At 41.6% G+C, this 24,333-nt stretch overlaps 2 protein-coding genes across 5 annotated transcripts in view; one reads left to right on the top strand and one right to left on the bottom strand.

Moving 5' to 3' along the window:
- FKBP15 (FKBP prolyl isomerase family member 15) overlaps positions 1–5,907 on the bottom strand; it is a 55,224-nt gene extending 49,317 nt beyond the window's left edge. For 2 of the 3 annotated variants that reach the window (XM_036329978.1, XM_036329979.1), the window contains exon 1: positions 5,530–5,720. In XM_036329978.1, coding sequence (XP_036185871.1) covers positions 5,530–5,705 — 176 coding nt within the window. In that variant the 5' untranslated portion in view covers positions 5,706–5,720. Of the gene's footprint in view, positions 1–5,529; positions 5,721–5,763 lie in introns of those variants that run through there. The other variant, XM_036329980.1, reaches the window with a different exon arrangement.
- Positions 5,908–6,085: 178 nt separating this feature from the next.
- Positions 6,086–24,333, top strand: part of SLC31A1 (solute carrier family 31 member 1) — a 30,615-nt gene continuing 12,367 nt past the window's right edge. The window contains exon 1 of one of the 2 annotated variants that reach the window (XM_036329981.1): positions 6,086–6,225. The gene's annotated coding sequence lies outside the window, so the exon portion shown is untranslated. The other variant, XM_036329982.1, reaches the window with a different exon arrangement.

Below are 24,333 nucleotides of genomic sequence, written 5' to 3'. Positions count from 1 at the left end.
TTTGATTCCCAGTCAGGGCACATGCCCGGGTTTCGGGCTCAGTCCCAAGTAGGGGATTTGCTAACTTTGGACTTGAGTCTCTTTGTTTACAATTCATGGGAAAAGTCATTACAGTATTAATTACATTTTAAAAATAAATGTTAGGGGCAGGAACCAAGATGGTGTCACAGGTACACACTTGTACTTGCTGCCTCACACAACCACATCAAAACTAACTCTAAAAGACAAAACGGATATCATCCAGAACCACGGGAAGGCTGGCTGAGTGGAAATTTCACAACTAGAAGGAAAGAGAAAAGCGCATTGAAACTGGTAGGAGTTGCAGAGGTGCGGAAGTGTGGAGGTGCGTGGAAACGGGCTGGCAACTGGGTACACTGCTGCCTTTTTCAATCGGAGGGAGATACAAGCTCCCAATTGCTCTGAACTCTAGTTCCGGGTGAGACTCTGGGGACCCAGACTCATACGGGGAGAAACTGGACTGTCTGGCATCGGGACGGAATGCGAGGGCGGCGTTCTCTCAGAGGTGCTTGCAGCAATTATTGTTCCTGCACAGGGCTGCGGGGACACAGAGACCCAGGACCTTTCCAAGACAGAGCAGATTGGCAGCCATTGCGGTTTGCTCTGCCCTGATGATCCCCTGAGACCCTGCCCCACCCAATTTACAACCCCACCCAAGCTGTGAACAGAAGCTTTCGCATACGAATGGCCTGTTCTTTTGCAATCTAAAACCTAACAAACTGCAGCTTGGTCAAAGAGCGCTAAAGCTTCCAAAAGAAGGGCTACACATAGCCTGCATTGCTTCATAGCTGGGCCTCATCTGAGCACTTCCAAACCCCAAACAAAGAGGAGGAATCCGCAGATTTTTCTGTAGCTCCTGCTGGGTGGACTCAGGCAGTGGCTGACTTTGCACCTCTTTGGAGATTCAAGAGCCAGTGTACCCAGTGGTCAGAGTGAGACCATACCAGAGTACAACTCTTCACATTCATAAGTGACTTAACTAAAACAAGACTGTGCACACAGCCCACAAAGGGGTGCACCAAGAGTCTCCACCTCAGGTAATTAGGGAGGCTGAGCCCCTGGGCCCTATAGGACACCTAGCACACAAAGCCACTCTATCAACACAGGGAAGCAGCCAAAATGCAGAGACAAAGAAACATGTCACAAATGAAAAAAATGAAGGAAAGCAAACTACTGGATATAGAGTTCAAAACCACAGTTATAAGGTTACTCAAGAATCTTCTAGAAACCTCCGAGAAATTTAGTGAGACCCTCAAGTATATGAAAAAGGACCAATTAGAAATTAAGCATACACTTACTGAAATAAAGAATAATATACAGAGATCCAACAGCAGACTAGAGGACCCCAAGAATCAAGTCAAAGATTTGAAATACGAAGAAGCAAAACACACCCAACCGGAAAAGAAAAAAGAAACCAAAAATATGAAGATAGTGTAAGGAGCCTCTGGGACAACTTCAAGCGTACCTACATCCAAATTATGGGGGTGAGAATAAACTGGTGAATATAATAGAATCAGGAGCATAGAAAGGGAGTGGACTAACAATTCTCAGGGGGAAGGGGATGTGGGGGGTGAGGGAAGAGACTGGACAAAAATCATACACCTATGGACGAGGACAGTGGCGGGGGTAAGGGCATGGGGTGAGGTGGGAACTGGGTAGAAGGGAGCTATGGGGGGGAAAAAGAGGAACAACTGTAATAATCTGAACAATAAAGATTTATTAATAATTAAAAAAAGAATCTAAATAAATAAATAAATGTTAGCCAATGCACTTAGCTGCCAAAGTCTTTATCTAACCTTAGCTTTATATTCCTTTTCTTTTCTCATCAAAATAAGTAACACATGCATGCACATCAATATATTTTAATAAATAGGGTTCTTTTTGTTGTCAAAGTACTTCTTTGCTCTTTTACTTTTTAGCTGCATGGCCTTGGGCAACTTACTGCTCTGATCCTTATATGCCCATTTGTAAAATGGGCATAATAGTAAAAATGACCTCATAGAGTAGTAGAGAGAAGCAAATATGATAATGTAAATGTATTACTTAGAAGGACGTACAGCGCCTGGCATTAAGTACACCATATATTATTTTATATAAATGTGCACACATCCTATTACCTTAAAATGTTGATTCAACTCAGATACTTCTGTAGAGAAGAAACCATGCTCAATCTATGCATAAACTGGCCTCCAACTATAAACTGATATTAACAAGAATACAAAACTTTAGAATTGAGAAAGGTCTCAAAAATCATCTGGGGAAAACACCATAATTTAACAGGTTAGGGTATGGAGAGCCAAGGATGAGAAGTGACTTGTTTAACATCACACTCCTAACTAGGGCAGAATCAGCATTAGAATCTAGGCCAGCGATGGCGAACCTTTTGAGCTCGGTGTGTCAGCATTTTGAAAAACCCTAACTTAACTCTGGTGCTGTGTCACATATAGAAATTTTTTTATATTTGCAACCATAGTAAAACAAAGACTTATATTTTTGATATTTATTTTATATATTTAAATGCCATTTAACAAAGAAAAATCAACAACAAAAAAATGAGTTCGTGTGTCACCTCTGACACACGTGTCATAGGTTCCCCATCACTGATCTAGGCTTTTCTGTGTCTTTTAAGTAACTTAAAAATACTTCTTGAGGATCAGTTCCAGACTTATCTTTTTCTACCTTTATACTGGTGATAGCATTACTATCCTATCTAATAAAGACAGAATATGCAAATTGACCGTCACTTCACAACCAAGATGGTGACTCCCACAGTCAATAAGGAGGGAATATGCAAATTGACACAACAAAGATGGCAGCGGCCGGGCCAGGAGCACACGAAGGCAGAAGGCGGCTCCAGACTGGAGTGAAGGCGGAAAAGCAGCTCCAGCCGGAGCGAAGGTGGTGCCGGCAGGCAAGGGAAGGAAGGCCTATTCTTTTAAGAATCTTTGTGCATCGGGCCTCTAGTGCTAATCAGATTTGCCTTCACATATCTATACTAATAAAAGGGTAATATGCTTCTTAGACCTTCTGGGAGACCTTCCAGACAACCTTCTGGACAAAGCCATGGTGGCAGGGCCGAGGCAGAGGCCGTTAGGGGCAATCAGGCCGGCAGGAAAGGGCAGTTGGGGGAGAGCAGGCTGGCAGGGGAGGCAATTGGCGGGGAGCAGGCCAGCGGGGGGGGCAGTTGGGAGTGATCAGGCTGGCGGGGGGGAGCAGTTGGGGGCAATCAGTCTGGCAGGGGCAGGCAATTAGGGGTGATCAGGCCGGAAGGGGGGGCAGTTGGGGTTGATCAGGCCAGCAGGCAGAGTGGTTAGGGGCAATCAGGCAGGTGAGCAGTTAGGAGCCAGCGGTCCCGGATTGTGAGGGATGTCTGACTGCCAGTTTAGGCCCGACCCCTAAATCGGCAGTCGGACATCCCCCGAGGGGTCCCAGATTGTAGAGGGTGCAGGCGGGCTGAGGGACACCACCCATGCATGAATTTCATGCACTGGGCCACTAGTCTTTTATATAACCTAAAACATAAGTATATACATAAGTAGCCCCTTAGAATGCTTTGTGATTACTATTACTGGATGGGTTTTACCCAACTACTAAACTAGAAGTTTCTTAAGGGGCAAGAACTTTGCCTTATTCCTATCTGCTTTAGCGGAAGCCAAGTACCATATAATTAGCAGGCACTGATATATTTCTTCATTTCAAAGTCACAATGGTGGGGAAAGAGCTAAGCCCTCCAAAAAAGCAAACTTCCTCATTACTACTTCTAAGTTAACCATGGACTTTAAGAAGCCTGGAAACTTGGAGCACATTATCAATCATCTAGATAGCCATCCTAGACACGAATACTCCCTTTTCTATCAGGCTTGTGTATTATAAACGGAATCAAGTAAGTCATATACTTAAGTCAAGATACTTGAAAAATTAATAAACAAGTATATTTACAGTAAATTACAGTTATAAAACAGGAAGTGCTGCGGTCATATGTTCTACTTCCTTAGAGAAACCAAAGACAGACTAGCTGAATCAGAGAATACTGGTGAAACTTCCTATATCCTCAATCTTAAATCTGATTTGGTTTTCCTGGTTATTACTGGGAACGAAAATAACGTTATCTGTATAACTTTGTTTACTAAGCCTTTTACCATTCAATTAGCTGTTGTCTATGTTTAAGAGCACAGTCACATGCCTAGAACTAAAGCGCTTCGGGTCCTATGAGCCTGCTCAGGAAAGTAGCCTAGTGGAGCCACCAAGAACTGATCTCAAAGCAGGAATTTGGAAAAGAGCACATGACTGTCATTTTTCACTCTGTAATTTTCAGTCAGCAGTGGACTGCTTGTTGCATGAAAACCACAAGCTCTAACACTCATTTACAGATATCCCCAAATACTTTCACCTAGCGAAGAATGTAAATTTTAAGTATATCTTGTAAACTTTCACATGGCACAGCCATGTACAAAACAGGTTTGTATGAAAAAACATTAATTCAAAAGGCTTACTGCATAGTCAACAGCAGCTGGCTGCATTGTGTGGACATTTTCATGAATGCTCCGGGTGGAAGAGGGGAAAAAATGAATCAGAGCACAGCTTAATTCTAAAATAGCCGAGAACTGAAAGAACCCAAAGTGGAACTAAGTGGACAAAGGCCATCTAAAGTGGGGGTAGTTAAAACAGGTAGTACAGCTAGTCACCGTGTAAGTCAAAAGAAAGGCAGTGTCATTTTATGTACTGAATCTCTACCAAGACTGGAAGCAACTTGAGGACAGGCTTGGTCATCTTTGCATCCTTTTAGCATTCAGTAGAATAAGGGGTATATGTTGGTGTATTCATCATTCTTCAATACATTCTTAAATTTGTTAAACAAATGTTCAAACAAAAGTTCTGCAAGTATCAGAACTTGTTAGCTCACAAGGTTAAAGGGAGTCAAGCTGTCTACTGACACAACACAAGGGAAATGGCTACACTGATTACTGGAGGAGACAAAGAGCTGCCGCTTGAAAAACTGTCCCCCAGACCAGTATGCACAATGACTGGAGGCAGGGAATAGCGACCGCAGTCTCTTAGATTGGTTTTAACGTTTCGAGTGCAATTTCATGACTATCATTCATTCAACAGGCACTTCCTGAGCACTCACTATGTACTGTACTGAGCACTAGGCAGAGATGAACAAACATAAGAGGTCTCTGTCCTGTCAGGGCTCATAATCCAGTCGGCTCGGTGTGCCAGAACAGAGGTAATCACGCCTAGCTGTGGGAATAAGGAAGAGAAAGCAATTTTTTTCTGCCTGGGGTGGTGGGAGAAGAGAAAGTACCCAAAAGGTGACATCCTTGAAGGATGCTCAAGCTGACTCACCAAGGCCAATTCTTAAGTATCACCACTTTGTCCCCCCAGCCCCCCAAGAGAAAGTCTTCTATTGGCCCCAAGTGACTCCTATAAAAACTCTTGAGGCAGGTATCCTCATCAGCCATCACCCGCATTGCACAGGAGAAACTGTGACCCAGAAAGCTAAAGGCGAACCTCAGAGTGATATGCGTGTCAGGGGAGATGCCAGGCCCAGAAGGCAGGTGGGCAGACTCAGCAGTTTCGAGCTCTGCCAGGATTCCAAGACCTGTCTGCAGAGCGCACAAGTGTGGCAAGGGTCTGGACCCGGAAGTTGGGGAGACGTCTGAAAAGAGAGCGACCCCTCCAACCATCTGCCCGACTTCCTCAGCCACGCCTTCTGTCCCACACTTCACAGTCACTCACACTCACCCGCCGCTAGGCGAGAGGAAGTCGGTGTCGTCTTCGTCGCCCGCACCGAACATCGCGCTGGCTTTCGCCCGGCAGCCGGGAGGAAGTCGGAGCGTTTCCTGGGCCTTTAGCCGCCGACGTCGTGAAATGCCGCGGAGGCGTGCTGCTTTACGGCAGGACGAACTCTTGCAAGCTCGTCCACGGGACAGGAGGTGGGGCAAAGACCTGGGAGGCACGCGCGCGGCGTGACGTCAGGCTTCTCCAGCCCTCAGAGGCGGTGAAATCCGCGGGAGCTCCGACGTCCTGCGCAGGGATTGGCCAATGAGGCAGGGGGCGGGGCAGGGGCGGGAATGGGCGGCCTCTGTGGCAATCGTGGACACGTCGAGCCGGTCACTAGTGGAGGGTGTTAATGTAGAGTCGTGAGGGGGCGACTGGATACGGTTCTGAAAAGGAGACGCCGGTGGCGGGACTCGATCTGGGAAGGTAAGGCCTCCTTCGCCCCTCTCTCTACCTTGGCACGAGCACAGCCCCTTCCCCTCCGGCACCAGGACTCTCCGCGCCAGTTTACCCCGCTCGGCGAAAGAAAAAGGGCCCGGGATGGGCATTCTGGAGGTCTCCGCTTTCGGCCGGGCCCCAGCAGTGACTTCGCTGGAGTGACCTTGAGGCAAGATGTTCGGTGCCTCAGTTTCCCCTCCTGTAAAACGGGCCTGGCGCCCCTACCTTTTGTACCCTGTGGCCGACCTCGCTATTTATCCGACGGGCCATTGTGCAGCGCTTCTGTGTGTCGGCTGGCGAGAAGCTTTTAGACCCCAGAGGTCATCGAATTCAGTCCCATTCTCCCCATAATCCCAGGGTTCACAGGTAGGAGAAGAAGGAACGAAGTACTTGAACGAGTAGTCTGAGGTCACGCAGAGTAAAGGGCAGGCTGGGGCTGGATCCCTGGCCTCTGGATTCAGGAGCTGGGAGCTGCTGCAAGTCCCTTACCGGCCCGTCAGCACCGTGCGCCCTCCCGGAGCGCTGATGGCTGGACTGTGGCTGCCTCTTGAGAAAGGCCCCCCCCCCCCCCCCCCCCCCCCCGGAGCCCGCGGATGCAGGTGAGGCGCAGGGGAGCTGGGACCTTCCGCAAAGGAGGCAGCGTGAGCAGCTGAAAATCTCCAGCCCCAACCGCCTGGGTTTTGCTCAGTCCTCCTGCCGCAGACTTAAGTCAGCATCAGTTCTGGCCGACTTCTCTGCCTCCCGTTCCCAGCCTCTCTGTTTCTTGTATTTCTTTGGTTAATCTGGCGTAGTTCTTGGCCTGCCTTAGCCAAGGTGTGGATCAAGCAAGTTCATGTCCCACCGAAGCGTCCATTTCCACAGATCTCGCTGGAATTGCACTCCAGCTTCTCTCCATCGGATTAGTACAACAGGTGTCCCCTACCCGAATGTTTTAATTTGTTAGCATGAAATTGAAGTGACGTGATTGGTGTCTCCCTCCCTGAGAACCTCGAACCTCTTGGCACTTCCCTTGCTATGCTTTTTGTTATAATCTGTGTACTTCTCAATTGTAAGCTTCCCAAGGACAGGGATCGTTTTATTCGTCTTGATGTCTCCTTGTGCCCCAGAGCACTATGCTTTCTTGCCCGTAATGAATTCTTATTAATGCTTCGTTAGGTTGAAGTAATGGAATTCATCCTTGTTCCCTTCTTCCTTAATTTACTCTCTTAGGGTCTCTTTCCCCCATGTGACCCAGAGAGCCCAGCAATGGCTCTTGCCTTTCATAGGTAGCTTCCAGAAAAATAAAAATGCTGTCCTATCTGTGAACTGTCGGGGTTGCTTAGTCTTTTGTTAATTAAAGATGATTTGACTATGGTTTAAAGCTGGGGGGAGAGGAATACGGCAGCTAGAAATGTTGCATGTAACTCTAATTTTTGTTGGTAAAGTATTACTCTGTTGAGCTGGGGATAGGGCTGTTGTCTACTTCCTGTGTTTACTTTACAGATTAAGATGGTTAAAGCAGTGATGCAACTGGTATCTAAGCACTAGAACAGGAGCCCTTCAGAGTAGCTCTGTTTAGAATGTGAAGTTGGTTACTTCTCGGGAAAGAAGAGAATGAACTGCATAAATAACATAGCTCTTTTTAACCCCTCTCCTCAGTACTGGTCATTGTCGTTTTAGCACTAAAACATCTGAGAAGTGCTTTTAAAAAACACTAAAGCAGTGGTTCTCAACCTTCTGGCCCTTTAAATACTGTTCCTCATGTGGTGACCCCCAACCATAAAGTTATTTTCGTTGCTACTTCATAACTGTAATGTTGCTACTGTTATGCATCGTAATGTAAATATCTGATATGCAGGATGGTCTTAGGCGACCCCTGTGAAAGGGTCGTTCGACCCCCAAAGGGGTCGCGACCCACGGGTTGAGAACCGCTGCACTAAAGGATCGTTTGACTGTTTATGGTGCATTCTGAATGGGGTGTTTTATCTAGGGTATTTAAGTAATCTTTTTATATAGGTAGGAATCCTAAAATCTGGATCAGCCCTTTTGGTGATTGGAATGCCACAAATATGCCTGTCCAGATCACTGTTGTGGGAAAACAACAGCTGGTTCTGATTGGCAGTATAAGGAAATGGAAGATAGTGGTGAGGCTTCCTTATTCCTTAGTTTTTGAACTGCAGGATTGGGTGCCACCTAAAAAGCCACTTTCTTCCTGAATTAGAATATTGAACTAGGAATCAGGAAACTTGCATTCCTATCCCAAGCCTTTCTAACTCACTCTGAGCTTGGGCCAGGCTCCCTAAGCACTTTGTGGAAGGAGTGGTTTAGATCCAGACGTCTGTTAAGTACTGCTGCGGGTGCAGAGGTAAGTTATGGCACACTCTTGATCTCAAGTTTGAATTAAGAATTTTGTTTGCATACAGCTTGTAGATGTATTTGTAAAATGTATCAACACATTAAAGACTAGCCAGGAAGCAGCAGTTTTAACAATTACTTTCAAAATCAGAAATTTTGCTACAGAGATGACAATTTTAGCTACAACCATACTAATCTGTACTGGTGAATGCATTTTAAAATTAATAGATTAAAGTTATAGCAAAGTTAAATCATAGGTGTGGTATATGAGTTGAATATAGGTTTGGGGGTTTGGTATTGTGCATGTTCTTTCTGTCCAGACACTAAAAACAGAAGAATGGTAGAACATAATTCAGGAAATATTATCTGAAAACCTGCTATGTGCTGCATATTGCCTAAGAAAGGAAAATGAGTTAGTCACTAATAGTTGAGTAGTGGGGATAATGGAAGTATGGGACTTACTTTAAGTCCCATAGGTAGAAATTAATTATTGAAGAATTTCAAAGGAAGAAATGATCATATCTAGTTTGGAGGAGGGTGTGGGGTTAGATAATGGACTTGAAGATGAGTGGGATTCCAAGTGGAAGCGAGGAAATGATACTTCCAAGATTGAAGGGGTGGCTTTGGCAAAAGCAAAAAGGCAGGAAAGTAGGCAAAAATTTCTTATAAGAATTGCCCTGTTATCTGATGCAATTAGGGTCGGTAGTTAGTTAACTGAAAAAGTAAGTTAAAACACGGAATCATACAGATATTAGTTACACACAGACCTTAAACATTTTACTTAACTTAAAATATACATTTTTTTGCCATTCTTTTAACATAAGCCTTTTCTTGGAGTGTAGGTTCAGGGATCTGCAAATTCCAGTGTGAGGGCCAAATCTTTCCCTAGCGTGCTGCCTGTTTATGTAAATAAAGTTTTATTAGAACACAGCCAGGCTCGTTTCTTTACATATTATCTATGGCTGCTTTCACATACAAGGTAGAGTTGCGTGGTTGTGTGTATCATCTTCATCTAGTCTTTCCAAAGCTTTCAACTTGGTTTTCATAGAAACAACTACTCCTAGATTCTTAAGCTCTGGAGCCAAATTATTTTGCCATGTATTAGTTGTGTAGGCCTTAGGCAAGTTGCTCAGTTTCCTCCTTTTAAAACAGGGGCAATAATAGTATCTAGTTCTTAGGGTTCCTGTGAAGATTATGAGTTAATTCATGTAAAGCACTTAGAACAGTACCTGGCAGGTAGTAACTACTCAATTAATTTTAGCTGCTGCTGTTGTTTTTCTCTTCTCATCTATACTTCATTGCTTTACACAATACTTCATTAAATTATATATTTATAATAATTAGCAGACTGGCATAAGTTGTTTTTGAACAAACACAGATACCCTTTATTAGTACACAACTTCATTGAGAGGGAGAACTGAAGTGCTACTCCGATGATATTGGAGAATAACTTTGCTAGTGTGTTGTCAGTTAAGTGGTTAAAAGAGTTGTGTGGGATAGTTTGCTAAGAGTGTAAGACAGCAGTACACTTAGGGAAATAGGGGATTAAAATTGAAAAGGAGACCAGGGCCATATTTGCCAATACCTTGAAGGCCAAGATGACAAGTTTGTACTTAGCTCAGTAGGAAATGGAATTTTTTTTATTCTAATGACATAGTGATGTAAAAAGAATTCAAATGGTTTAGGAGTATATGAAGTAAAAAATAAAAGTTTCCCCACTCCATGTGAGTAACTACTTCATTTTTCTAATAATCCTTAGAATGTGGAATTGAATGAGATAAGACATGGTAAACACTATTTGGGACACTGGTATGATCTGTTAAAAACCTCAATCCAGGTTGGGGGGGGGGGGTTAGATCATAATATCAATTTTTAATTGAGAAAAAATAAAGGTTCTAGACTGAATGTGAATAAAATTCAATGACTGCCCTAAAGGTAACAATTTATACCATACTCTTAAGAGTCTCTAATCCTTAAGTGTGTTCCTCTCTTTGTTCCAACTTGGTTCTGCTGTTGATTCCTCTTTGTACCTTCCTCACCAGAACTGCTACAAAAAAGAAAAGGATGATATGATTATCACTGGAAAAGCAAGTGTTTACAGTGACAAGATGACTTCATGTAGTGGAAGATTTCAAATAAGTCAGTGACCAGGTGGCACCAAGATAACTGCCATTAAAGTTGGCAAGCCAGGCATAATTGGGGAAATGGAATGGCGGAAAGAGGGCAGGTTGCTGATGCCTCCACCCCACATGCAGCTTTTAGCATAATAAACCCATTTTAAAAATCAAAAGTTTTCTGTACTTTGTGACTAAGTGTGAGAACTCATCAAGAGTCTGATACTTAATACATTAAAATTAGCAGTTTATGCCAAAAGAAATCTTATAGAAGAGACTGGGAAGGAAATGCTTTTGAAGTTCCACTGCTTTGAGTAACAGTTTATAATTTAGGTAACATCCCCAAGCAGAGGAGGGGCCCATCCTCAGGAATGCAAAGCCCTGCAGAGAAGGAAAAGGTTGAGAAGGGTCCACCCTACCTCTTTTCCTTTACACAAAGGCCTTAGGCTTTTGTATACAACCTGCTTTTGTAGGCTGAGGACATTATGCAATACAACATAATGCGATGGAAGCATGCATTGCAAAAGGAAATACAAGGGATGATTTGAAGGGAACTCATAAAGAGAGCAAAACTCTAGTAGCCAGTGAAATATTAGAGGAGCTTTTTTTAGCCAGGTTGAGTCTTTCCCTAAATAAGTAATGGAATTCTTCACCTAGAACATAGTGGTTCAATTTATGAAATGAAAGTCTAACTGTGTACCTTCAGGCCCCCATTCCTTTCTCTTCCCTTTCCTGATGGCTTTTTACAGCTCCCATGCAATCCTGTGCAGAATCTGTACCTTAGTAATCTTATATTGTCTTTTATTTGTATGTATCTCTCCTCCACCAGACTGAGTTTCTTTTTTTCTTTTTTTTAATATACTTTTTATTGATTTCAGAGAGGAAGGGAGAGGGAGAGAGAGATAGAAACATCAGTGATGAGAGAGAATCACCAATCGGCTGCCTCCTGCATGCCCCACACTGGGGATCAAATTCGCAACCCAGGCATATTCCCTGACCAGGAATCGAACTGTGATCTACTGGTTCATAGGTCAGCGCTCAACTACTGAGTCATGCCAGCCAGGCAAGACAGAGTTTACTAAGGATTGGGGTTAATCATAATACTTTTATTCAGTAGGTACACAATAAATATGAATGAATCAAGAGACTCAGTTCATTGGGGTCGCGCAAATAATAAGCCCCGAGAACCAGATCTAGAACCCAGGTCTTCTGATTCCTAGCCCAGTACTTTTCCACCACACAATGCAGCTTCTATCTGAGGTATTGAACAACTTTTCTCATTCTCATTTACATTCTCTATGCATTTTCATGAAATCATCCTTTATTAATTAAAGGAAGAGAGAAGTAAAAAAGAAACAAATAGTTTCTAGTTTCTGCCTCACACAAAGTTAATTCCAGTATTCTTCATAGGCAAACCAACAACACTGTGATCTAAATAGTTGAAATCCTATATAACTAAAGAAAAGTTTGCCCTGGCTGTGTGGTTCAGTGGGTTGGGCATCATCCCGTGCACGGAAGGGTTGCCAATTTGATTCCCAGTCATGGCACATACCCAGGTTGTGGGCTCAATCAGGGCATGCAAGAGGCAGCCAGTTGACATCTCTCTCACATCAATGTTTCTTCCTCTTCCTTCCTCTCTCTCTCGAAATCAGTTTCAAAATCTTAAAAAGAAAAGTTTAAGGGGTACCTTTGCCTGCCTTTGATTATAACAAGACGGCAGTTAAAGCAGTGCTTTGCCAATATGGTTGCCCCTTGAACAACATGGCTTTGAATTGCATGGGTCCCCTTACATGTGGATTTTTTTTTTTCATCAAATATATGGTCAGCCCTCTGTATCCTCAGGCTTAGCATCCCTGGATTCAACCAACTGGTCAAAAACAGTATTTTCCCAGATGAGGGCTGACTCTGTGTTGTTTTACATCATCTATAATAATAAAAGCATAATATGCAAATCGACTGAACAGCCATGTGGACAGCCTTCCAGACAAAGCTGGGGCTGCAGCCTTAGGATCAAGGCAGCTGCCGCGGCTGCGAGGGAAGGATTGAGGCAGCCGCCACGGCTGCGAAGGCCTACCCTTGCACAAATTGCGTGAATCAGGCCTCTATTTTATATAAGGGACTTGAACGTCCATGGATTTTGGTATCCCCAGGTGTTCTTGAAATCAATCCCTTGCAGATACTGAGGAACAACTAAAATTTGGGGGGAATCAAAAGTTATACGCGGATTTTGACTGCACAGGCATTGGTGCTCCTAACCCCCGTGTTCAAGAGTCAAGCTGTATATATGTATCTGACAGCTGGTACTTTTTAAATCAAACTATAAGAGGCTGTATACTTTAAGTGACGTGAAAGTGATCCCTCCTTATGACTTGAGCATCTTTCAGAAATTAATTTTCTCATCTACTGAGTAAATAAGCTAGTATTTATAATATTTCATGCTTATTATACTTCAAGATTAGGACATATTTTGACATTTTATTTGATCCTTGCAAACCTGCGAGGTTGGCAGGGTAGGTATTTTTATATCCATTTTGCAATAAAGGAACGAGTACTTGTTGGGTTTAGGTAATTGGTTTAATGTCACATGGCTAATAACGGTAAACTTGTGTCTATAGCTCAGTGCCTCTGATACCTAATCCAGTGTTTTCTCCACTTATCACACTATAAAACTCTGAAAACTTTACTTAAATCATACTAAAGCACTCGGGGTTAACACATTGGAAATGTGTCAAGATTACAAAAGGATCCAGTAAGAGGAGTGTAAAGGGGTACATCTTGTGATTGCTTTGTTCCAGTATGTGGCTTAGTCAACAACAAAAGATATCAGAGAAATGGAGTATAGTAGCGGGAAGATATACTCCCCATTGGACTTAGGCCCTTCTATCATTGCATAACTAAAAGACCTTTTCAGTTTGTTTGTTTGACATATCAAATTTGAGTTGTCCTATTCGGACAAGGCAAATAAAAGCTTTTGTGAAAATGTAGTTGTACATTTGATCTTCTTTGTACAGAAAGGTGAGAGTAGGCAAGAGAAACAGGAGCTCCTATGTTATTTGCTGCTAAAACAGGATATGTAAAGCTCAGAAATCCCTCCTGCTTAGCTGCTTCCTGGCAAAACCTCTGGAGAAATGGGAGGTCTGGGGAAAGTGGTTAGCCTAGTGCAGTGGTCGGCAAACTGCGGCTCTTTGGCCCCTTGAGTGTGGCTCTTCCACAAAATACCATGTGCGGGTGTGCACGTACAGTGCAATTGAAACTTTGTGGCCCATGCTCAGAAGTCAGTATTTTGTGGAAGAGCCACACTCAAGGGGCCAAAGAGCCGCATGTGGCTCGCGAACCGCAGTTTGCCGACCACTGGAGTGTTACAGAAGCCTTATGTGAGAAGCAACTGTTACAGTTCAGTTGACTAAAGAATATAATGGCATAATTATTCAGTAACATGCACCTCAGTTTCCCCATCTGTGAAATAAAGGAGTTAGACTTAAAATGTAATTTTTAAAAATAGGAATTACATTATGTCCTCAGAATTCAAAAAGTACACAAGGATGTTTAGTGAAATAACCCACATCTGACCAGTTTCCCTCCTAGGGATCACAATGTTGCCACTTTCTTTTTTATTTATTTTTTTATTACGATGTTTTTATTGATTTCAGAAGAGGAAAGGAGAGGGAGAAAGAGGTAGAAGCATCAACGATGAGAGAGAATCATTGATCGGCTGCCTCCTGCACGCCCCCTACTGGGGATTGAGCCTGCAACCCTGGCGTGTGCCCAGACCGGGAATCAAACCGTGATTTCCATGTTCATGAGTCAACTTTCAACCACTGAGCCACACTGACTGAGCTGTGGCCACTTTCTTGTGCCCCTACGCCCAGAGGTTGTGTAGGTGTTTACAAATAACATGCATATAATTTTTTTCCTTTACTTTTTTCTTTTTTTTTTACAAACGATACCATACAGTGTACCTGCTGTATTGATCTCATAATATACCTTAGAGATCATTCTATATCAGTATATAAAGAGCTTCCTCATTCTTGTTTATGACAGCAAGGTGTCCCATTTTATAGACATACTAGTGGCCCGATGCACGAAATTCGTACAAGAGTAGGCCTGCCTTCCTCTGGCTGCTGGCACCGGCTTCCCTCTAGCACCTGGGACCCAGGCTTCCCTCCAGCCGATGGCAGGCACCCGGGACTCGGGCTTCCCTCGAAGCTCTGGCTTTGTCCAGAAGGTCGTCTAGTCTAATTAGCATATTACACTTTTATTATTATAGATGATCACTGTGCCTTATCAATGAACATTTAAGTTACATTTTCATTAGTTTGCTTTTACAGACAGTCCTGCAACAAATAATTTTGTTCACATAAGATTTCACATGGGTCAATAGATATTTAGAAGTGGAATTGCTGGTTCAAAGGGTATGTGCATCAGACTGGTAATTAATGACTTCTAGTTCTTATGTTCTATGAAATTTTAATTGTAAATGAATAGTGAAAGAGTTGAGAAGGTAAAATTTTCTTGAAAACATCTTAATTTTTATTTCTTGTTTTCAGAGACTACATCTTAAATAAAGGCCAAGTATAGGCAACCTCACCAAAATGATAATTGAATTGCAAACTTGACAAAAATCATCTCCATCATGATCCTATATAGATTTTTCTAGTGCTGTTCAGTGTGATATTACTCAGGAGCTAAGTTTCTAACTCAGGACAAAAAAAGAACTGTCTCGTCTGGCTAGTGTTGCTCAGTGGTTGAGCATCTACCTATAAACCAGGAGATCACGGTTCGAATTTCTGTCAGGGCACATGGCCGGGTTGCGGGCATGCAGGAAGCAGCCAACCGATGATTCCCTCTCATTAGTGATGTTTCTATCTCTCTCCCTTCCTCTCTGAAATCAATAAAAATGTATTTTAAAAAATAAAAATAAAAAAGGACTATCTCCCAACTACTTTTACTAGTACTTACCAATAGAGGATTCAGAAGATTAGCTGGTTGTTAAGAGTCCATGTAGGGACTGAAAATAGATAAGTAAACCAGAGAGCTAAGTAATATCTATCTGTTTACATGAGTTTCTTACTGACTTTCCTAGTTTTTTTGGTGGGGATTTTTGTGTGTGTGGGGGGGGGGGGGGGGAGGGTAGATGTTTGAAAAGGGTCATATCAATCACTTATCTTTTTGAGGAGCTAGGGACCATAAGCAGATCAGAATTAATATTATCCTCTATACCCTTTTGAGCATACCTGCTAACCTTCCTTCCTTCCCTTTCTCACCGCCATCATTTTCTGTCTATGTGCTTGATGCCATTTGTGAAATTTGCTTTACAAATAGCAGGTTTCAGCCAGAACTTCCATCCTCTTCAATTACAAATCCCCCACCTTGGGATACAGGGTACTTAATAAATACTTGCTGAATTGAGTTTGGGTTGATGTCAGAGTAATCCAGCCTCTACTTTGCTACTCTCAGGTGACATACTCTTTTCCCTGCCAGCATGCATGGCACATCTTGCAACCTACCCCTATGCACACCTAATTTGATTTAGGAAGGGGCAAAAGGCTAAGTAAATTATCTAGAAGAGGAATGTGTGTCTGTATGTTTAAGTAATGGTTAACACGTAACTTGCTGGCTTCCATTGCCATTCTTTGTGCTGCAGTTAAAAATTTGGAACCTTATTTATTTAGCTACACACTAGTGGTAGCTATAGAGCTAGACATACTTGGTAGGAATGACCTGGGAATATGCAACTAAAAATAAACATATATCTTCCCTCCTCCCCCAAATCTCATTTTATGTGTATGAAGTCATAAAGATCACAATGTATGTTAGATTAATACGAACTTCAGGTTATAAATTAATGAAGCTATACATTTAGAAGAGAAAATTTAATTAGTGTTGACTTTTTTATTTTAGAATAAAGAAACTTGTCTTTGGGCCATGCTTTAAGTACTCGTAGACTCTCTGTGGGATAGCTCTGATAAACTGTGGTATATGAGACAACCAGGCCCATTGGTGGACTATAACTCCTATAGTTACAGATGTTAGGATTATAGGACTTGATTAACATGCAGCTCAGCCAGGCAAGTCCCACCTTTCCAAATATAAGCTTACTTACATGCAAGATTCCCAGGGAAAATTACTGCTGAGTAGCTTAAGCTAGATGCTTCACTAGGCTTTTTTCTACCTGTTATTCGGGCACCTTATAAAAGGCCCATAAACTTTCTAGAAACTAACCATGAAAAGAATTACCTTTATTATGATTCAGAAATACCACCAGGTACATGATGCCATGTTATGGCTTAGAATTACGGGGTAGAATTCTAAGCCATAACATTCTAATTCCACCTCTTACCTACTCTTAAGAAGCTAAAATATAGACAATACAAGATGGGCAAAAACAATATAATGTATCATATTTCCATTTCATGATGGCATTTTGAACACATCTCTTTTCCTTTCCCAAATCCTAATGAAATGACTACAGAAATATAAAAATAAAGAGCAGTGTGTTATATATAGAGTTTATCCCTTTTCTGGCACAGGGCTCCAAAAACCCTTGATATTTCCTAAGTGAAGAGAGCAATAAAGGTATCTTTTGATAGTCTTTTTTGGGGGGCCTTACCCTATGTATCTCTTCTTTCATTTGGCTGTTGATTTGTATACTTTAATATCCATTTTAATAAATTGGTAATCTAGTGAGTAAATGGGTTTTCTAAGTTCTGTGAGCCACTCTAGCAAATTAATATAACCCAAGGAGAGGGGGTATGGGAACCCCTGATTTATAGTCAATTGGCCAGAAGCAAGGGTAACAACCTGGGGTCATGATTGGCATCTGAAGTGGAGGGCAGGCAATCTTGTAGGTCTGAGCCCTCAACCTCTAGAACAGCCGTGGGCAACTACGGCCCGCGGGCCAGATCCGGCCTGTTTGAAATGAATAAAACTAAAAAAAAAAAGACCGTACCCTTTTATGTAATGATGTTTGCTTTGAATTTATATTAGTTCACACAAACACTCCATCCATGCTTTTGTTACAGCCCTCCGGTCCAGTTTAAGAACCCATTGTGGCCCTCGAGTCAAAAAGTTTGCCCACCCCTGCTCTAGAATCTGATTCTATCTCTGGGTGGATAATGTCAGAATTGTATTGAATTGTAGACACTCAGTTGGTGTTGGAGAATTGCTTCATGGTGGGAAAACACCCCACCCCCATAAAAAGCATCTTTTATCGTTAGAAAAGAGGGAGAGAGAAGCCTGAAACTTTGAGACACTGCAAAGAAAATAGATGCAGATCACCCTAGCCCGTTTGGCTCAGTTGATAGAGCATCGGCCTGCGGACTGAAGGGTCCCGGGTTCGATTCTGGTCAAGGACACATGCTTGGGTTGCAGGCTTGATCCCCAGTAGGGGGCATGCAAGAGGCAGCCAATCAATGATTCTTTCTCATCATTGGTGTTCCTATCTCTCTCTCCCTCTCCCTTCCTCTCTGAAATAAATAAAAATAAAAGAAATATATTAAAAAAAAGAAAATAGGCCGAAGCCGGTTTGGCTCAGTGGATAGAGCGTCGGCCTGCGGACTGAAAGGTCCCCGGTTCGATTCCGGTCAAGGGCATGTACCTGGGTTGCGGGCACATCCCCAGTGGGAGATGTGCAGGAGGCAGCTGATCAATGTTTCTCTCTCATCGATATTTCTAACTCTCTATCTCTCTCCCTTCCTCTCTGTAAAAAATCAATAAAATATAAATAAAAAAAAAGAAAATAGATGCAGATTGGAAGCAAATTGCTGACCACCTGATACTACGTAGGTGAAGGGTGTTCTGCCTGTGAAGTTAAGTGGATAGGATTCACTGGCACACTCTTAAGACTCCCAAATTGAGAAAAACAGAGGTTAGAAAGAAAGGTTAGCTATGGAGTAATGGCTGAAGGACAAATCAAAGAACTTGGGGAACTATAGCTATGCCAAGTTTTCTAGTAGAAAGAGCAGTAGATTAAAAGTAACAATAATGAATGTTATCGAGGGCTTACTGTGCCTAGGCCCTGTGCTACGTGTTTAGATGCACATCGTCATGAGGTAGGTGCTATTCTCATCCCTACTTTAAAGGAAGCTAACTTAACCACTATGCTATCACCTAAGTGAACTCCTGGTAATAATCCTTAAAACAATCCTTTTATTATCCTGATTTTATAACTAAGGCACAAAGATATTAAATAATTTGCCCAAGGGCCCACAACCAGTAGGTACAGTTTTACCAGTTAGAGAATGAGTGTAGCTCCCTGTGTACTGGGAGAGTTGCCATAAAAAAGAAATGGTAAATACCTTTTCTGCCCACAGCTTCCTTCTCATGTTTTTCTTTGTTTGTTTTTGGTGACCTATTCAGGATCTCAAAGTGAACTCCCAATCTCAGAAAGACAGGAGTTGTTAGGACAGACCCCACTGTGCTAAACTGGGAATAAATCTTAATTTTATTAATCATGTTAAGAACTAATATCCAACAGTTTCTTCATATAAAGCACTGCATTTCCTATTTGAGGTTTATCTTTCTGGTAGTTCAGCTCCTGTATTTTACAACTAATCTAGAAAAATAAAATTGCAGAAAATATATATAATTTCCCCTTCATCTGAAACTCAAGAGATTTTATTCACACAGTGGGTGTAAAAACTTCTCTCAAATCCCAAAGATGAGCCATTGGCAATTCAGTGTTACTCCAGAAGGTTCTTTGGTTATTAGGTGGCAGTGTGTGTAAACTTTCAAGTGAGACTATGCTAGCTCTGTGTCCTTTCGGAATATCAAAATAAATGTTTTATTTTAGATACTGGTGGAATCTTGACTTTTTACTTTCCTTTTTTTTTTTAAAGCTCTCACTTATTAAACATTCAATTCTTAAATTCCTTATACTATATATCTATGTTGTACATCTCTATAATTCAGAACTGGGGTTCTCACATTTTAAGAGTTGCCTAGCCCTAGCCAGTTTGACTCAGTGGATAGAGCGTTGGCCTGTGGACTGAAGGGTCCCAGGTTCGATCCCGGCCAAGGGCACATACCCGGGTTGCGGGCTTGATCCCCTGTGTGATTCTCTCTCATCATTGATGTTTCTATCTCTCTCTCCCTCTCACTCTCCCGCTCCGAAGTTGTTGTGGACCAACATTCACGAGAATAAGACCACCAACTCCAATTAGGTCTTAAACAGCAAGCGAGGATTTATTGAGCTGGCCAGCATCTGCCACAGGCCCCTCCTGTAACAGCCCCGAGCTTTGTGCTCGGCGAGCTTTTATTCACAGAAACCACAAACGTCATTGATTTACAGTTACAAGGGTCTAATCAGGACCTTGACGCGCAGATGTCTGGGAGTGGGAAACTTGGAGTTATGCCTGGTTACCTATCCTTGACCCCATCCTTGTTAAAAATTTTTTACTGACATTCAATTCTTCACAAAGTCAATAAAAAATATTTTTTAAAAAAGAAGAAATGGCTGAAACCGGTTTGGCTCAGTGGATAGAGCGTCGGCCTGCGGACTGGAAGGTCCCAGGTTCGATTCCGGTCAAGGGCATGTACCTGGGTTGCGGACACATCCCCTGTGGGAGTGTGCAGGAGGCAGCTGATCGATGTTTCTCTCTCATCGATGTTCCTAACTCTCTATCCCTCTCCCTTCCTCTCTGTAAAAAAATCAATAAAATTTATAAAAAAAAAAAAAAAAAAGAAGAAATGTTAGAATGTCTAAAGCATATCAGTAATATTCAGATGCATTTAGAAAAGATAAGTATGCATTTGCTTCTCATTGAAATATTATATACACCCCAACTTTTCTAATTGAAATTGGTCCTAAAGATGAATTACTCCATCTCTCTGAGGAAATTATTCCTCTTTCTGAGGAAACTGTGACCATAAAGATGAAGTTACCTAATGTTTGGGGAAAAACAGGCTAGCATCAAAATTTCCTAATTTCTAGTCTTATGTTCTTTGAAACTATAGTAATAATAAAGGTAAAGGTGGGCTCCAACTCATGTTTCCTGAGAACTACTGGAAGACTGGAATCAATGGTTGGGCGTGATGACTCTTTGTGACAACATTCAGCATTTGAAAGTTCATGTGAAGGCATAATAATCAGAGGTGGTCTGGCAGTTTAAAGGAGTAAAATAAATGGTTACATTTTTATGAGTTATTCTTTAAAGTTCTGTTTCTGACAACTGGAAATATATAGCGAAATGGCAGTTGAAGCTTTTGTGAATTTTAATAAAATGCTGAAAGGTGGCCTGCCACTCTAGCTCCCACATTGAGGGGGAGCAGCCAAGAATACTGCAGGGAACAGTTTTAGCACAAATTGTATGCCTTAACATAGTTAAGTTGCAAGACACAACTACTCTGGAGGTAAGTAACAACTAGAGTTAGCTCTTCCTGGACAACTTAATGGCAAGGATTTCATACCTGGTAGACTTGACAGGGTGCTTGGAAAACTTGACATTGATTTAACCCAAATGTAGGGAATATCCACTTGTGCTTCCCAATAGAAATAGGTTTAGTATATTTCTTTCTAAGCTTCTCTCAAAACTACAACTCTGTTCCCTTATCTCAGTTTCGTTGTTGTTGTTGCCCCAGAAAGCAAAATAGCTATCTTTGTATTAAGAGACAGGAATGCAAGATGTTTGGATGAAAGTACCATGATACAGCAATGGAGCATTGGACTTGAGGTTAGAATCTGGATTCTGATTGCACAGTGCCGCTAGACTAACTGCTGCATGATTTTAGCTAGTCAATTAACCTTCTGTACCTCAGTTTTTCCATCTGTGAAATGAACAGTCATTCTTGTTTAATCCAGGCCTGTCTGTCAAGTAAAGGCAGGTGTGGAAACATACTACATTGTTGTAGCTCAGCAGCAAAACATGAGAACATGCCACAAAAGTAAATGAAGTTACTACTGGACCCAGACTTAGAATCACTCAACCAACAATATCTATTGAATATCTACCTAAAAGGTATATTAGACTGCACGTAGCCTTAAACCTTAAAATGCATTCTGTAAACAAGATGTATTTTTCTTCAGTCTCATTATTGAGTACTCATAGAAAATAATAATAATTACTCACAGAGTATTAGTAATGCTTTTACATATATCATATGGTCTTTTTTTCTCTCTCAGTATTTCTTCCCATTCATTATATTATTTGAATAATATAACAGCCATGAAGGAAGACAGATATTATCTTCATGTTTCCCTGTGTTTCAGATGAAACTCGGAGATCAAAAGTGGTTCTCAGTGAGGTGGGGTGACTTTTGGCAATGTCTACAGACATTTTGTGGTTACAACTAATGCGGTGCTACTGGCATTTAGTGAGTAATAGCCAGGGATACTGTTAGACATCCTACAATGCAACAAAGAATTATTCAGCCCCAAATGTCAATAATGCCAGAATTGAGAAACCCTGACATAGCTGTTATACCCAAAAGAATACAAAATTATGGAGTAGGATAGACCAGAATCCAGATTTTGGATTCAGTTTAGTGTTCTCCACTGTCTCTAAAACAGGGCATTAAAAAAAGAGTCACATAAATTCTGGTGCTAATATATGGAGAGGTATGAATGAAAAGTAGGGTTTGTTTTTATCACTATTGAAGGTTTCCCTGTATAGTACAGATTGTATATTCCAATAATATACTGTCCATGTTCTGTCCATGTTAATATGCTGTCCATGTTCTGCAAGGAGCTTAGTTTACTTTCATCATACTTTTTTATTTATTGAGCAACTACCAAATTTGAGTCATTTATCCAAGTGCTTTTGAAATCTGGGCACAGCCCCTTTAATAGCCTCTGTACATAGTACTGCCAATCTAAAGTTCCATGGGTCTTTATAGGAAATGTCACTAGGACACTCAGCTAGAAATTAGCAGAGCCAGGACTTAATACCATCTGACTCCATACTCTTGCTCTTAACAGTATTCTGTAAGCTTAACTCTCACCTACAAAGTGTGGCATAACTTTAGAAGCCCTTATAGTATTGGATAATTCTTGTAGAATATCCCTCAGTTTTGCCCTTCAAACCATTTTATAACCCAGAAGTTAGAAAGCTCTCCTAATCTAATCCTTCTAAGTTTTAACAGATGCCTTTCTGGATTCTGGCAAATTAAAGTATTATAGCCCATGGTTCTGTAAGTCTCCCCCCTCCCTCCCCTTCTGTAAATGCCTCACAGAAAAACTTGAGCAGGAAATATTATTAGGGACAAACAGATAAAGCCAGTTATGCTACACAGCAGCCAAAGTACTCTGTTAAAATATAAGCTAATCGTATCACTTCCCTGCTTATTACCCGTAAATAGCTTCTAGTTGCCCTTGGAATAAAATTTAGTTTCCTGAAGATGATCTTTGAAGCCTTCTTAATTGATACCTGTTCTGCCTCTCTCTTCAACCTCATTGGCCTCTCTTCCTCTGAATGTGTTCTGTTCATACTGATGGTACATGCCCTTGATTCTTTTCTTGCCTGAGGATGCTGCTCCCTGCCCTTCTACGCAACTCCAATAATTTATCGTTCTGTTTAAATGTTACCTCATTAGGGCTTCTCTCTTTCTCCCTTTACCTGCCTCACTCCATACAAATTAGTTGTTTTACTGTTATTCTTTACCACTGTACTGTGTTTACTTCATATCACTTACCACAATTTAATTACAGTGTATATATACCTACACATATTTACTTCTCTACATATTTAATGAGAGTTTCCTCCTCTAGATTAAGCTCCATAAAGGCAATAATCTTGCCTTTTTGCACCTGGCTCCTTTTAAGTAGATATTGAAACCTTGGTGGATTTTATAGGAATTAAATACTTTTTTGAATGAATGAATATTTGTTGAGTGTTCTTCCAGATGTAGTAAGGAAGTAGAAATTAGTTACTTACCCTCCAGGAACTTTATATATATATAATGCTTTATCTTGTATTTTAAGAACTAACTCAAAATTTCCATAAGAGAAGATTGCCACAGAAATTCAGAAGAGAGAAATTTCTTCTGTCAAGAATTCAAGGCCCGGCTGGTGTGGCTCAGTGGCTGAGGGTCCATCTATGAATGAAGAGGTCATGGTTTGATTACTGGTCAGGGCACATGCCCAGGTTTCAGGCTCGATCCCCAATTGGGGGTATGCAGGAAGCAGCCGATCAATGATTTTCTCTAATCATTGATGTTTCTATCTCTCCCTCTCCCTTTCTCTCTGAAATACATATATTTATTTTTAAGAATTCAAGGAAAACTCATGGAAAAGGTAGCATTTTAACCAAGCCTTAAGGAATGAGCCAGACTGTAAACTCAAAAGAGCAAGGGCCATGTTTTAAGTTTATCTTATTCTGACACTTTTTAAGTGCATGATCCATGTTAAGTAATAACAGGATTTACACATATACACAAAGTGGTGTGGGAGGAGAGGGGAGGAATTACAGGAATGACACAAGCCAAAGAAGTATACAAGTGTCAAAGTACTAAGTTTATTGGGTAAGATCTGTTTCAGTGAAATATTTGAATGTGAGGAGAATTAGATTGAGATAAAGTTGGAAAAGTAAGTCTGTAATGGATAGAAACATAAATGCCAGATAGTGTATCAGTATCAGAAGTTAGATGTGAAGGTGGTTAGGTTTCTCTTTGCAGACAAATTAGTTTCTGGGAGTATAGCCTAAAATGAAAATTA

The sequence above is a fragment of the Myotis myotis genome, unplaced genomic scaffold (assembly GCF_014108235.1).
Source record: "Myotis myotis isolate mMyoMyo1 unplaced genomic scaffold, mMyoMyo1.p scaffold_m19_p_12, whole genome shotgun sequence".
NCBI classification, from domain to species: Eukaryota; Metazoa; Chordata; class Mammalia; order Chiroptera; family Vespertilionidae; genus Myotis; species Myotis myotis.
Note: the sequence above shows the minus strand (reverse complement) of the source record. Positions and strands in the feature narration are given on the sequence as shown.